The following is a 15,953-nucleotide window of genomic DNA, read 5'->3' as shown; positions in this document are numbered from 1 at the left end:
CTCTCCCTCCTCCTTTCTTTCTCTCTGCTCTCCCCTCTCTCTCTCTCTGTGTCTTTTGTAGCTAGCCTGCCTTTCCTGATCATTGAGACTAGCACCATAAAGCCGTACCAGCGCGGGTTTTACTGTTCGGACGAGTCCATCCGCTTCCCCCGAAAAGAGGGAGACACCATTAGTGATGCTGTGCTTTGTGGTGTTGGCATTCTTATTGCCATCTTCTCTGTAAGTCAACCCTCCCTTTGTTTTCCTTCTCATACTCCAATTTAAAGTCACTTATTTGTAACTCCTAGACACACAGCTAACATAGCCCCTTGAGCAAAACGTTTGAATGGTTTCTCATCATGCAGTATCCTCTAAAATACTCCAGTCTTTTGGTGTAGATATGCTCTAAATGTCTTCCCCCTCCATTCTATAATGTCGTCTCCATCAGTCTTTATTCCTCTGCATCTACTTTGCCATTCCATCTACACAACGGCCAATTTTTTTTAAATTACTTTCTTAGTCATGTCAGTGGCACCAGGCCTCCCAGCTAGGCAGCATTAAGAAGTGTAGAAGTGTGTACGTGTGCTGACGCATACATGCCAGAGACCAAAGAGATTTTTACAAGCTTCCGGTCCATTCTCATGCCCCCCTGCGCCCTGACTCCGTGCCCTCTGTGCCCTGTGCATTACTTTGGGTGAATGTGTCAGCGCTCTCTCTCCCACCATGCCACGCAGTGATTTGCCCGAGGCGCTCTCCAGTTAGCGGTAGCATGAAGTTCCCATGACTTGACTCCGGCTCAAATGTTGTGCCAGCAGGTTAGAAGCAGGGAAGGGGGGGGGGTCAGGGTTAGGGAAAACATGTGATAATGTCATTTGCTGAGGGTACATGTATGTCAATTATTACCACGTGGTCGGGCTGGATGATATTTACAGCCCCCAGACTCTCAATGGCACCCCCCCCCTCCCCCTCACCTCGTAAGTTCCCAGACTGAGACGTCGATTCACCACCGTCGCAGTGTGGTGGTGGGCACACACTCATATAAACACACACACACACACACACACACATACACATATACACACACTGTACCAGCTCAGCTCGTCTGCTTCATTGGAACCAGGAGACCGTGCTTGTGTTAGTTTCCTCACATGTTCACGTGTGGGCAGAGCTGGCGTGTCTCACACATCTGTGTTCCATTAGTGGCATCTATTGCCATGCCGACACCATTCCTTTAAAGCACACGCATGCTAATGCAGGCACACACACACACACACACACACACACACACACACACACACACATAGACATGCACTGGTAGCAGATTCTTGTTTATCTCCAGTGTGAGGGAAATCCCAGCAGCCCCTGCTCCTCAGACATCTCTACGTCTGACAGGCCGTTGTTTCCACTGTGAGAAACATGGTTAGATAGAGTTCCATAAGCCTACACTACACACTGATGATCCCAATAATCCCATCAGGCACCTACTGAGCCCTGCTGCTGAGTCAGAGATGCCTGTTGTATCTGTCTCCTCCCAAGACGGGCAGATAAAGAGGGGGGAAGAGAGGTCTCAGTGCAAATAGTGACAACTCAAATAAACTTCTCCTGGCCTGGATCGGCCTCCTGGGGCTCTAATCTCCTGCTCAGATCAGAACAATTCATTGACAATAGCACACACACACAATCTAATATACTAGCATGTTTGTTTCTCCTGGCTGGGAGCCTGCCTGCTGACCACCCAATAGACAGGATAGGTGTGTTTATCAGGCCTAACAGTACACACACACACCCACACTGAGAATATATGTGTGTATCCAGGAGCAGTAAGCTTCTGGGTAACACTTTATATGAAGTACACACTATAAAGCATTAGTTAAGCATTAATAAATACTGAATTCTTCACATGAATACTCATTAGTATGTAGTTTATAGTTTAAAATGTTTTTACTCATCATTGATAAGCACTAACTGTATTTATAAACTAAGTATTCATGCGTTATAAATGAGGAATTCAGTATTTATTAATGCTTAACTAATGCTTAATAGTGTGTAGCCTACTTATTATAAAGTGTTACCAGCGTCTGCATTAATAGCTTGACTGGGAAACACTAAACCGTCATGTGTATATACATTCAGAGTCAGTACTGGGTGTCCACTGGCCCAGAAATATTTTCCTATGAGATCGGGTGAGAACAGGCTGAAGAGTGAAGCTTTTGTGCGGACAGAGGAAGGAAAGTGAGATGTGGTTAGTGGTGGCGAGCGGCAGGCCTGTCAGTCACATACCCCAGGTGGTAGAGATATGATTGACACCCCAATGCCCCCAGGGATGGCTTGGTATAAGCTCCCTCAGCATAGATGAGGGCTTTTCATGGGGCCCAGCTCTACTCGAAACCACCTGTATGGAATACCGGAGGAGCTGGGGTTAACCCTCTCAATTTAGGCCTCATAGCAGGCCAGTACTGTCACTGTAAATCCTCCTCTTATTAAAGTCCGCTCAGTCATGATTTAGATATTAAACAAGATTATTTTTCATTGGTTTTCATATTTTTTTCCCCTCTTTTTCCATCGCCTTCACTGTCATTATCCTTCATATCCCACATAAGAACCCCTATCATATCATTTAAGCGGAGCGTCACTATCGCTCAATAATCTCACATCACACCCAAACTGCCTGATGGAAAGGCAGGCCATGCTCACTCTGTGTGTGTGTGTCTGTCAGTCTCACTCACCCTGACTCTCCCGTCTGTCCGTTAACACACCATCTCTACTCCATCTGTGACTTCAGCCTGGAACTGAGTTACATTTCCTGCACGATACACACTCAGATGTTGTTATTGCACTGCATGGTTATCTGCATCTAACCTCACTGCATGACTGTAGGATGAAACAGCATTTCATAGCTAGATTTTGTCTTATAGATGTGATTTATGTTTATTTAAAAACTATCTTTTCTTCTAGATTGTGATTGGGGAATGCTTCAGGATTCACCAGCTACATGAAGGAACCAAGTCGTTCGTTGGGAATCCCTATGTCGCAGCCCTCTACAAACAGGTACCCATCAATGCCCTAACCCCTATAGTTTTAGGAGTAGGTTCGTTACCTTTAATTGTCGGTGCAAGCTATTTTTAGAATGGCAGAGCAGAGTCGCAAGCTGCTCAGAGCTACGCTACGGAGGCTAATGGGATTTCTTAGTTTCCCTCATCAAACTCATCAAATACACAATCCAACAACTCCAAAACGCTCTAGTGGACAAGTTGTGACCTGCACATTCACCACGCTATGAGATAATAATGTAACGTTACGAGACAGAGTTGTTTTTGAGGTAAATTCATGCAAAATCGTGATGCGCGTTTCCGTTGGGGGCAGTTTTACGGCAAGCAGTCTCTGCATTTGCCTTGAAAACAACTCCAAATCCTACTGACCTCTTGTTGTCCGTGTTGAACTATCCCTTTAAGAGTATTAGATACGTAATTGACCATTTGCTAAATCCCTTTAGACCCCTCCCCAGAACAACGATTGTCCAATCAAAGCTTACAGCTGGGATTATGCACCCAAATCCCATTTTTCTATTTTAACCAATTAGGAGTTTAAACATTAGCCCTGGGTTAGATATTGTGCTGCTCTGCTGTCATGTAAGCCCCAAATATTCACAGGCCACAGATATTTCATGCCAGATTTTTGGGGCGTAGTGAGATGGGATGGGCATCCCTGGTCTGCTCTGATAGATTTGGGGATCACAGACACTTATAATGGCATCATGTGTAATCGTGATCGTGTGTTGTCTTGCAGATGGGTGTGTTTCTTTTTGGTTGTGCCGTCAGCCAGTCGTTCACAGACATCGCCAAAGTGTCTGTGGGTCGTATGAGGCCACACTTCTTAGATGTGTGTAGGCCCGATTTCTCCACCATCAACTGTTCACTGGGATACATCACCAACTACACCTGCACTGGTACAGAAAGTGATGTTCAGGAGGCCAGGTTTGTGTAAACCCAAAGACATAATCTATATACTGATATACTATACTGAATTCATCATTTATAACATAAATACTCATTAGTATGTAGTTTATAAACACAGTTAAAATGTTTTACTCATCATTGATAAGCACTAACTGTATTTATAAACTACATACTAATGAGTTATCATGCGTTATAAATGAAGAATTCAGTATTTATTAATGCTTAACTAATGCTTAATAGTGTGTACTTATTATAAAGTGTTACCCTACTGTGTATCTACATAAAACTGACTCAAGACAATCTTTCTTTCCACAGGAAATCCTTTTTCTCGGGACATGCCTCTTTTTCAATGTTCACCATGCTCTACCTGGCTGTAAGTAATCATTAAATCCTATTGCACACACACATTACAGCACACCCACATTCATGCAGGCACACAATGCTGAGAGCCACAGAAACAATGGTTTACAGATTGACGAGAGACTCATGGAAATAAGGCTGGGCTATAATTTGGGGATTCAGTGCATGATGGAAAAAAAAACAAGACCTTGTTCTCATGCACTTGTTCTCTCCTCTTCTCGCCCTCTTCTCTACCTACTCATTTAGCTCATGAAGAGTTTTATTCTCCTTCTCACTCCTCAGAGAGAGAGAGGGGTGGATGAATTCCACCTGTTCTCCTCAGAGCAGCTGCACATGCGCTTCCTGTCCTCTCCCATCCCTCCATTTCTCCCTCCCACTCCACCTGTTGTGGGTGTCTGTTTGGGCTTAGCACCCCAGAGGCATTTCATGCATCAGAATGTCTAATCACACACGCATACACACGCCCAGATTTGGTTCCAAGGTGGTCTTGGTTCTCACACTGACAGTTCTGGTGTATTGCAGTGTATTGTCATGCAGTAAGAGCTTGCAGTGGGTATTTCCCAGCCTCTGGTTGAACCTACAGCTGCACTCTGGTCAGACCGAGGGGAAGAGAAGTTGAGGAAAAAGCAGCGAGAGAGAGAGAGAGAGAGAGGATATTTGCTGCATCCAGACCATAGAGTGACACAGAGACCAGTGTTCCAGCTGCGGCGAGCTCCGGACCGTAGCCAGAGGAGGCTGGTGCAAACATAAAGAGAGAGGAGAACGGAGAGTGAGCGGAGGAGAGGAGGAGCAGTTTGTAGTTTTTGTTTTGGAATATAACAACCAGCCTGAAACAAGGCCCAGAGTGGCAGCAGTCCTAGTGGAGAAAGGAATCCACAGCGTGATTTGTTTTTAGCAGCTGAAAGCCATGTCATGTGACAAAATGTTTTTACTCACAGAACCTCCCTCCGCACTCCGAAGAAAGAGCCACAACCTAAATTAAAGTGACATGAAGTTGGATAAGTTAGTTCTGGTTGCATCATGAATGACAGAGCCAATGAAAATGAATGCAAAGATCAAGATTCAAGATCAAGATTGCTTTTATTGTCATTGTATTGCAGAATTATACAACAAAATTTATGAGTGCCTCTTGTGTAAGGTGCTTATAAAAGAAAGAAAAACAGACAAATAAAACATTCAATTCTGCAGCAGCCATTCACACACATATGCACCCATTAGGCACATATTAATAAATAGTTTTAAAAGAAAAAATTATAAAACAACAGCTGTTTTTCTTGTTTTCTAAGTTTCAAAGTTCAGCTCCAGCACTTCTTCCAAGTATTTTACCTACAGATAAGCGGTGCGGCCTTTTCTACAAAAGAAAAAATTCTAAAAGAGTGAAAAGTGCTATTCTTTTTAGTTAGCTTGCATCTATGACAGCAGATAATCAATATTTCTTTAGCAATTAAAAATAAGAGCTTCTGTCTCAAGTAATGTCAAACTGTTCCGTAAAAATATTTATCTGCTTTTAATTGAATAACAGAACAGTCAGTGATATAATTCACCTCTGCATTAGAAGTCACTGCCCTCTATTAAACTCAGGTTCTCCTCCAGAGACACATGGATCCTTTTTCTCCTGGGCCCCTCCCCTCGGCCCTGTGGCTCCCGTGTTGTCACCAGTGCCTAAGTGTCGTTTCCATAGTGTGGCTGTCACCTCGTGTGTCCCCCCCTCTTTCCCAAGTCATCTGCTAATTGGCACACTCTGATTTTGAAGCACTTCATTTCCTGCAGAGCGTGTGTCCTCAGCGCTGCGTCTGTGACTGATGTGGTCGGAGCTGAGATGCAGCAGAGATGGCACACAGATAACTGGCACAGACCTGACGGCGTGGCGTGCTGTACAGCTACACCGCAGCTGCAGCAGAACAAGTGTGTGTGTGTGTGTGTGTGTGCTCAGACATCTCATGTTTTGTCTAATGCGCACACATCTTGTCAATACACAGACAATCCAGAGGAGAGGAGCCGTAAGAGCAGAGCGTGTTGTCACTGAGGCAGATAACATAACTTGGTTAAATAAAAGCTAACATGTTTGTGCTATAAATGGTAACCGCAGCTATGCCTTTGTGTCACAGCGTGGTGTGAACCAGAGTGGTGGAAGGAAAGAGGTGGTGGTGGTGGTGTGTGTGTGTGTGTGGGGGGGGCTGGCGTGTTAAAATGCACCCTGGCTCTCTTTGTTGTTCTGGTGTTTTCTTGTGTTTAACGCCGACTTTGAGTCAGAGCGAGAGAGAGAGAGAGAGATGGAAGGAGAAGAGAAGATCTCTCTCTCTCTCTGGAATGAGCCGGATTCCTCCAGAAACCACCAGACTGTGCGTCGCTCTCGTCTCTCGCGCTCTGTCATGGGAATCTGCTGTGACTCCTTTTGTTGTCGGGGTTTTATTGTTGTTTTTCTCAGATCTAACTGTTAAAGGCCCAGAGCAAGTTTCTGGGAAGATGGCTCAGGGCAGAAAGCAAAGTGCCTGTGTGTGTCTGTGTGTGTGTGTGTGTGTAAGACTTAAAGAGGAAATGTTGCTCTTTCAGAAGGTCATTAACCCTCTCAGTTCGCTTATCATGACTCTGCCTCTGCTGAATCAAGGGTTATTTGGGTTTACTCACTGGCCTACAGTTAGATGAGGTCAAGTTGATTGGCGGGTCACTTCAACTCCTTATTTTGACTAAGTTCAAGTGCTTGTTTTCACTAGCGCATCCTCCATCGAAGCTCTTTCAAAAGGTTTTGCGGATAAAGCCCTCATGGCTGCAGGACATCAGAGAAAAAGTACTTATCAGGAGGTTCTTGCCACCTGAGAACCACGGCAGAGGAAGCCTGAAGTCTAAACATCCCTGCCAGGGAGGAGAGAGCAAGACTGGAGGGGATGGGAGGGATCGCTTCCTTCGCTTCCGAAAGGAGGAGAACAATGATAGAGTGTCGTAGAGGAAGTGAGGAAGCTTTACGTCCACACCTACCCGGGGGCCTGCACTGAGCTAGGGATAGCTGGGAGGCGCTGCCTGCGGCCGCTTGTGGGTATTGTTAACCCCAGCCTGATTATAAGACAGCAGTCTGGAGGTTTGGGCTGGGTAGACCTTGGCAGAGCCCGGCCCTCCCAGTTCCCTCTGTCTCTGGGTGTGAGAGACAGGAAGCTGAGGGGTATGAGTGGTGCAGAAACACAGGATGTCTGAGGAACCCGGGCTGACCTCACCGCTACGCATGGATGGGAAAAAAATAGTGGGTTTTTTTGTGTTTGCATTTGTAGCTGGTGACTTAACATAGCCTTTGTCCCGTTAAAGAGTCTCAGTCGACATCATGACCCAGAAGATGGTTGGCTGCAGGCGGATCAGGAGGCGCATCCGCTATGTCCTCTATTTACTCTAAGAGAGGGGAGAGAGTTCATCCCAAGTGTTGAAACATTCAGATTACGTGTATATATGTGTGAGTGTGAGTGTGTTGCAGTGGTTCTCTGTGGTCGTGCTGTTTTTACAGCTGGGATGTTGAATCAGTCATGTCCGGGTCTCAGGCAGTGTGTGTGTGTGTTTGTGTTTGTGGAAGACATGTGTTTCACTGCGGCTCTGGCAGGCCGGACCGCTCTGATACAGTCTAGACTTCTAAGACAGGAATAATACATACACACGCACACACACTGCAGGTGCAGGTGCAGGGTTAAAAAGGCAATACAACATTTTCATTTCCAGCCAGGTGCGTGTGCACACATGCGCGTGTGTGTGTTCAGGTTACAGAATGGAGTGTTTTTAGATCATTTGCATGTTTCAGATGGCAGATGTTCAAAGAACTATCCAGTCCACTTTATTTATAAAGCACGTTTCCAAAACATCAAAGTTTGCCAAAGTGCTGCAAAGTGATTTGGTAACACTTTACAATAAGGATCCCTTACCTTAGTTAGCACATTAATAAGCATTAATATACAAACTAATGTGTTAATGCTGTGTAATGCATACATAATGATAACTTATTACATAATTCAACTTTTATTATTACTTAATAATTTATTAACTAACTTTGAGTAGTAAACATTAATTAACTGCTTACTAATAATTAATGTGTTTCCTAATCCTAAGTAATACATAATAATGATTGGTAATATATCTGTAAACAGTTAATTAATGCTTAATAATGTACTAACTAACGTTAATTAAGGGACCCTTATTGTAAAGTGTTACCAGTGATTTACATACAAGACAGAGCACAAAATGGTTAAGAAAAATGTAGTGAGAATTAAAAATGAAGATAAAAAAAGAATAAAAAGGAATAAATAAACTAACCTGAGCTGCGTGTTGTCCTCTTCTCTCCCTCTCCTCAGTTCTACCTCCAGTCCAGGTTCACATGGCGCGGCGCTCGTCTCCTCCGCCCGTTGCTCCAGTTCACCCTGTTGATGATGGCGTTTTACACCGGCCTATCACGTGTCTCGGACCACAAGCACCACCCGACCGATGTCCTTGCAGGCTTTGTGCAGGGAGCCCTGGTGGCCTACTGCATAGTGAGTAAAAACACAACACAAAAACCCACAAAAAAAAAAGACACAACCAACCAGGATCCTACTGACCTCAGATAGAGTTTGCCTCCGCACTCCCATTTTTCCACTTTTTCCTCCTCTCTGCTCTTGGTGAAGTGGAGCAGGCAGGGGAGTGAGGAGAATCTGATTCCCTTTAATGAAGAACACATTGCTTGGAGTCAGTCCCTATTTCAGGAGAGCGCGTGTGTGTGTGTGTATGTTTTTGTGTGTCCGTGCGTTAGTGTGAATCCATGCTCCACAGCTTTCTTCACTACTTTTGTGACATATCGTCACAGCAGTTGCCAGATGATTTTCATAGCCCTGATCATTACACTAAGCTACACGGAGCCAAGGAAAATTGAATTCGGGGGTTGAGAGGAAAATAAAGGGAGTGTAAAAAGAGAGAGAGGGAGCAGGGGGAGAGAGAGGATTAGCCTTTGAAACAGGAATGAGGCTGTTAATTATTTTGGGTTTTTTATTTGGCGGCTCTGGTTCTATCAGCACAGCAGGCCGCAGCTAAACTCTGCTGCCTCTGGGAAAAGTATGGAAAGACACACTCATACACTAACACACACAAAAGAACACACAAGAAACCTTTACCTTTCTACAGGCTCATGGACGTGGAAAAGATTAGATTCATAAAATTCTGCAAAGCCCTTAGTAGTGGCGCCTAGGCAGATTTTGGCACAGCTGAAACACACATACAGTCACTCTCAACAAAGCAGGGCCCTTGAATGTCTTCAGGATTACTGAAGGATCCAAAATGAACCGTGAGCAGAAATCAGTGAGCAACAATAGACAGTAACGCTCCGGCTAAGTCAGCGCCGCTCCAGCTGGGCGTAGCTCCTGGACGACATCGACTTTGACAAGTGAAAAAAAATAAAATATTTTCAGAAATATGCTCAGAGTATGAGTTTGACCTCTACATGGGCAGATCTGGCAGGAGGAGTGAAGGGAGGGAGGTGACAGCAGAGAGGAGCCTTGTCTCCATCTTGGCTCATGATGAGTGTGGGTTTAATCCAAGTCAACTATTCCACAACCCTCACACACACAGACAGCTACACACACACACACACACACATCCACATGCATACATAGTCAAACCCCTGCCGATCATGGCAGTGAGGTTAGTTTTACAATCCGTGACGCCCCCTTCTGATTTGCCCAGTCTCAGTTAGAAACACACATCTGTGAGTACTTTAGCTGGGCTTGTTTCAGCCTCTCAGCGAGCAGCGGAGCAGAAAGGACCTGACAGGCAGATGAGTGGAAGCATGATAGAGGAGGTTGAAAACCTCCGTGCCTCCGAGCTGCCAACGGTAAGCACTAAATCAAAGTGTGAACATCTCTAAATCCTGAGTTAACAAGTGCAAGAGGTTCAGCCGTTATTCTTTTAAATGTAAAGTTTGAAATGGAAGAAGAGAAGCACAAATTCACACTTTGAAATCTTGTCAGAGTGAATATTGTTCACCACTCGGGGATATTTTCCACTAAAACAGTGGTTTTTAAAGACCCTGCCTGTGTTTGTTTTAAAAGCATGACAAAGCTTTTACTGGACACTGGACATAATCTTTATTCCGTTGAGTGTTATTGGACAGCTGTAGCTATTGTCTGATAGGAACAATGTTCGGATGTTATTCTTCAGATATTGCACTTTCACGCATAACACACAGCAGGAGCTCACACTCTCCTCCTGGAAATACTCCCATTTGTATTAGACTAGTGGTGGTGTCGGGTGGGGGAGGCAGGACGATACAGGACTCAGGGCTGTCTGGTTAAAGAGACCCTGAGGAGTTTATATTTGGTTCTAAAAGAGTCTCATATTAATGTGGATGAATCTACATTACCCACACTTGTTAATGGGTCCATTTTCGATAAATATATTGTTTTATCTTTATAGTTTTGATATCATTATTAGTGGTCGGATCGCCCAGCATTTCCTAGTTTCGGTTTCCGGGACGCTGCCCGGCAGGTCATGGGAATAACGCCGCCGGATCGCCGTTTATGATCGGAGCTACGACGGTATCTGATCGTCTTCCAACCTCCGACTTTCATTCTTGATCAATGAAAACATTCTTGGCAAATGTTTTCACTTTCGTCCGCCTTGCGATGGTCCAAGAATTTCACCGTGTGCGCGGAGGCTCATGGGAAATGTAGTGTGAAAACACTTCACTTTCCAAAACTCCTCGTAGTCTCTTTAAAGTGATTTGGATGTTGGTAACATCTGGATCAGTTCAGTATTGTGGCCCTGAGAATTCAACACACTAACTTAATTAGACATATGCAAATGAACAAAACACAACCAGATTCACATTGTTGGCTCACGTCGTCGTTCAGTGCTTTGTGACCAAAAAGTCAAATTGATGAGGATGTTTTCTGAATTGGTTTGTGTTTGCATGTTCAGTGTTGCAGAGCTCTCAGCCTGAGTACACACAAGAGAGCAGCAGCCTCCGCTCTCGCTCGCTGACACTTGTCATAGAAACAAAACGTCTGATTTCAATGGCAGTAAAACACAGCGGAGCTATTTAGTGGATTTGCACGTCACTCCCTCGTGAGCGACTGTGAACCATCACTCCGAGGATGACACCATGAGTTATACGGCCTTGTGGAAAAAGTGTCTTCCGTTCCAAACACATTTCAGTAATGGTCTGTGTTGTTCCATGACTGTATTGTGTCTGCTCCAGGTTTCCCCAGGCCTCACTTACCTCTGTAATCCCAGTGGAGCGCCACAGTGCCAGTAAATGAACAATGCAAAACCAGGGACAAGTATGGACGCATTCATACGAAGTGATGCGCTAGACTGCAGATCGGTGCGGTTGATTGTGAGGGGATTGCCCCGGTTTAACCGCATCGATTTGATGATGGAGTCTGAGTCACGTGATAAATGAGGAATATGTAGATGAGTGTCTGTTTTTGAGTCAAACTACGTCTGCAGGGCTGTGATCCAGAAAATCGTTGAGGAACCACAACAGGAAATGGTCTGTCTGTCCTACCTGGCACTTGCTATCAGACGCAGCGACCTAGTTTTAGATTTTAGATGCATGTTGTAACGAAGGTCAAGAGGAGCAGAAGCCTGCAGGAAGCAGCTGTCAGAGAGAAAGCTGGTGCGGCGCTCGTTTGTGTGTCTGTGGGTCATTGTCATTGTGGAGAGGAGAGGGGTCAGAGGAGGAGGAGGGAAGAGGACTCTGTCTCTCCCTCGCTGGAGCGTAAACACATGTGGACGCTGTGGAGGTCTCGGACACTGAAGCAGTGTCTCTTTGGTCAGTGAACTTGTGTGCAAGCAGGAAGTCGTCGTTATCTCTGAACACACACGACTCCAGTCTCCAAATTTGGAAATTCATATCGCACACCACACTGTTTTATTAGACTAAAGCGCACACACAGTTATATACGCACACACCGTGGAACATGTTAGAGTGTTTCTCCAGAATCTACTGTATATAGAAAGAGCGACATATTTTGACCTTCATGTGCGTACACACACATTCAGTTTAATTCTTTGATGTATAAAAAGGGGTCTTTTTACACGTCAGCTTCTGCAAATCGATGCCTCCTCTTCCTGTGTGACTCCACTTCTTTATGTGTCACACTTCTTAATAATAGTCGAGGACAAGCAATTAAACACACAAAGTCTCACACCCACACACAGACATTGACATAATGCTTTTCCTGGGCATTTACACCAACCAGAATCTAACTGAACCCATTTCTTTCTGTTGAGTCTGGATAAGTCAGCACAATACGCCTGCCTTGTGTGTGTGTGTGTGTGTGTGTGTGTGGGTTTGTATACTGCACGCACAGGCAGGAAGTGGTGTTTCGTGATAAGCTTTCCACCATGGCAGGTTCGGGGGCAGATGGGTTGGAGGTTAGGTGACGTGGATGAGAAACAAGCCCTGAATATGACTCATATCTCTTTGCACTCTTATAATGATATTAATATACAGCAGCGTATTGGTCGCACTGAACGCTCTATATAAACTCATTACCGCATAGACAAAGAGCCTATTCATCATGAGCCTGAAAGCAGCTGCGTGCAGTGGAGGTATCTGTACATGTGTGATGTCACCACGCGGACAGAGATCACCAGTAAAAAGGTCATTTCACCACCAGTAAATGTCAAGATGTGAGAGAGGTGATTGTGTCCACCGCTCAGAAGCAGCCGGTCTTTGTTACATAAATAGATCGCCGACTATATGTCAGTCCGACACTTTCTCAGAAAACCAAAGACGCTGAGCTGCTCACTGGACTTGTGTTTTCCCCCTGAGGACTTTCCTCGGGGCGGCTTCCTCCTCGCTCCTCATCGCCCCTGGCACCGGCCTCTCTGTTGACTGGCAGCACGGAAGGAAAAGCTGCCATGTCTGCCAATTATATGTGTGTATGTGTGTGTGTGTGTGTGTGTGTGTGTGTTTGTTTGTTTGTGTACAGCCGAAGCCACTGCTGTTCATAAGCCCCCCCTGTGGAGTGGAAGTGGTTATCCACCGCCACAGTTGGACAAGTAGTTTCCACGGTCCAACTTCCTGTCCACCCCTGGACATTTTTCCTGTTTGACATATGATGTCATGGGGATCTCAGGAAGAGATTTCTTTTACTGCCTTCTTTTCTTCTCTCTCTGACTCTTTTACCCTTGTGCCCAAGCAGTGCCAGGCAGTCTGACCTCATCATTCATGTAAACAGGGGGAATTCATCGTTAAACGGAGGATTAGACTGAGTTAACTAAATATGATGGTCATGTCAGGGTGAGCTATACTAAGATCACTTCCTTCAGCCTGATTACTCAGTGTTCCCACTTTGAGGTTGGACAGAGTGTGGCAGAGGGAGGTGATAGAGAGTATTATGAGCTTTCCCTGCCAGCTCACAGCTCCCCTGCAGACACAAGAACATGCAGGCGCCTATTCCTCCAAACCCTGTTCAGACCCGCCGCTCTGTTTTGGCATAAGCAAATTAAATGAGATAGGTTTAACGAGCCTTATTCAAATTACATAGGCTTTCCCCCTGCTGTGGTTCACACGCACGTCCAAATAAGCAGCCCTGTTTCCTGACCCTTTGCTCTCCCTCTGTGCGTCCATCAGGTGTTCTACGTGTCGGACCTGTTCAAGCCCAGGGTGAAGCCGGCCACGCCCCCGCCCTCCCCGATCAAGAAGGAGCTGCTCCCTTCGTCCGACATCATCGAGAGGAACAACCACCACAACATGGTGTGAGAGAGAGAGAGATGGAGGCCACATCTCTTTCCCCCCGCGACCGAGGAGCCAATCACAGCGCTGCTCACCTCCCATCGGACAGTAGAATGTAGCGACGAGAGACTGTAGCTGCTTCTCGGACGGCATCCTCCTCCTCCTTCTTTTTTTTTTTTTTTTGGCGGCGCCCAGCCGGGTTTGCCTCGTGGACTAGGGTGTCAGATTTGAGATTTGCACAGCAGAGTCCACTCTCACTATCCAGACTCGTTATTTACTATCACATTAACTACTAATCAACATTTGAGCCCATCGTTCTGAGCACAAGAATTGGAAGCTAGAAGACAAAAAATGGTTTAAGAAACTTGATGACTTGACAGGCAGAGCTGAGGGTGTGGAGGTTTGATAGAAGTCTAACCATATGAAGGGAAAATACTTGTGAAGAAAATGAAGACGAGAGAGAAAATGTAAAAAAAAAAAAAAAAAAAAAAAAAAAAAGACAAACCCCTGCCTATAGAGAGAGAGGTGACGCTTCCTCTCTGAACTCTCTGTGGCCTTGGAACGCTGTAGGACAAGTACTTCCTTAGCTACGGGAAGGATATTACTGCAATAACAAAGCAGCATAGAAATATTTACAGTATAGAAAAATTATAACTTATAGCACTGTTTTTTAAGTCCATTGTCCATTATCACCACTCGCTGCCTGAGACGTCTGACTGAAAGAAAGTTTGATGATGCTGATGTCCACGAGACAGAAACACTGACTCTAAGACGCCGACTGAGCCAGGTGTGGTCGTCTCGACACACATACCAGATAAAACTAGCATAGCATAGCATGACTGAAGTAACGACGGGCCCGTGGGGGATCGAACGCCGATCTTTTTTTAGGGCCTGTTGGACAGATTTCAGAGCAGTCCTCTGCGTGTATTTCTAAACCTTTAGTATTGGAAAGTGAAGCCCTCCAACCTCATATACCTCTGTCTCCAGACTGAGCACGTCAGGCTTTTTTGTAGTGGACTGTCAGTGCAGCCCAAACCCGGGATGTTGCATTTCTTGAGGTTTAGATGTAGTAAAGGGGCGGGAGGGGTATTTTTTTTTTTTTTTCTTTTCTGGAAGGAGGGAGACAGATCTCACAGCCCCCCCTCCCCAAACCCAGCACCTGTACAGGGGGCGTGGCTGTGCCATGCCGCTGTCCGGTGTTGGGGGCCATGTGTTGGGCTTCCTGAACAGGAAGTAGGATGGGTGGGCAGAGTGAAGGGGTGTGGTCTGTCACCGTAGAAACAAGAGGGTGATGATTTACAGCGAAGCTGGCACATTATTTTGGGATGAACCGGGCTCTTTCCGCTGGCAGGGAGGGGCCTCTCACCCACCCAATCACTCATTGGCAATGGATGTTTATCTCTAAATGTGTGTGTGTCTGTGTGTACTGTACACCCTTGTGCTTGTGTGGGTGCGCTTGTGCTTGTACATGTACATCCTGTGTGTGTGATTGTGTTTGTACATATGTGTGAGCGCTGTGCCCTGTGAAAAGGAACCCCCCCCCCCCCGTGATAAACTACGTGTGTCAAATGAAGCACACACACTGTGTCAGCTGTGCCATGTGTGTGTGTGTATGTGTGTGTGCGTGCGTGTGTGTGTGTGTGCGTGCCACTGTGTCAGAGAGCAAGAGAGCAGGTGGACGTTCTAAAAAACTGTGGATCTAATATTTTTATTCTCTGCTAAGAAGCATCTTTAACCTTGTATGTTTATAGCCTGTCCTGTATAATCACTAACAGTTGTACAGAACCAGACACAGAAGCCCTTTTTATTTACAGCCGACTCAGACATCCTCCTCCAACAACACACTCCGCCATGTTGCACATCTTTTCTCATCGTATAGTCCGTCCTATCATTTCACAAAGCCGTTTTCACTCTCTTTTTTTATAAATATATAAATAATGTATAGATCACTAAAATTAACATGTTTAGATATA

The 15,953-nt window shown here is 45.4% G+C and overlaps 1 protein-coding gene across 2 annotated transcripts in view; it reads left to right on the top strand.

Moving 5' to 3' along the window:
* The window catches only part of plpp3 (phospholipid phosphatase 3), a 29,874-nt gene extending 14,820 nt beyond the window's left edge, over positions 1-15,054 (top strand). Inside the window, exons 2-7 of one of the 2 annotated variants that reach the window (XM_085773416.1) lie at positions 62-219; positions 2,935-3,027; positions 3,766-3,953; positions 4,251-4,308; positions 8,621-8,797; positions 13,879-15,054. In XM_085773416.1, the coding sequence (XP_085629542.1) occupies positions 62-219; positions 2,935-3,027; positions 3,766-3,953; positions 4,251-4,308; positions 8,621-8,797; positions 13,879-14,007 (803 nt within the window). In that variant the 3' untranslated portion in view covers positions 14,008-15,054. The remainder of the gene's footprint in view (positions 1-61; positions 220-2,934; positions 3,028-3,765; positions 3,954-4,250; positions 4,309-8,620; positions 8,798-13,878) is intronic. The other variant, XM_085773417.1, reaches the window with a different exon arrangement.
* The last annotated feature ends 899 nt before the right edge of the window (positions 15,055-15,953 follow it).

Source organism: Trachurus japonicus, chromosome 4 (assembly GCF_045865225.1).
Source record: "Trachurus japonicus isolate A0001 chromosome 4, Traja_1.0".
Classification (NCBI taxonomy): Eukaryota; Metazoa; Chordata; class Actinopteri; order Carangiformes; family Carangidae; genus Trachurus; species Trachurus japonicus.
This window is presented reverse-complemented; position numbering and strand designations above follow the sequence as displayed.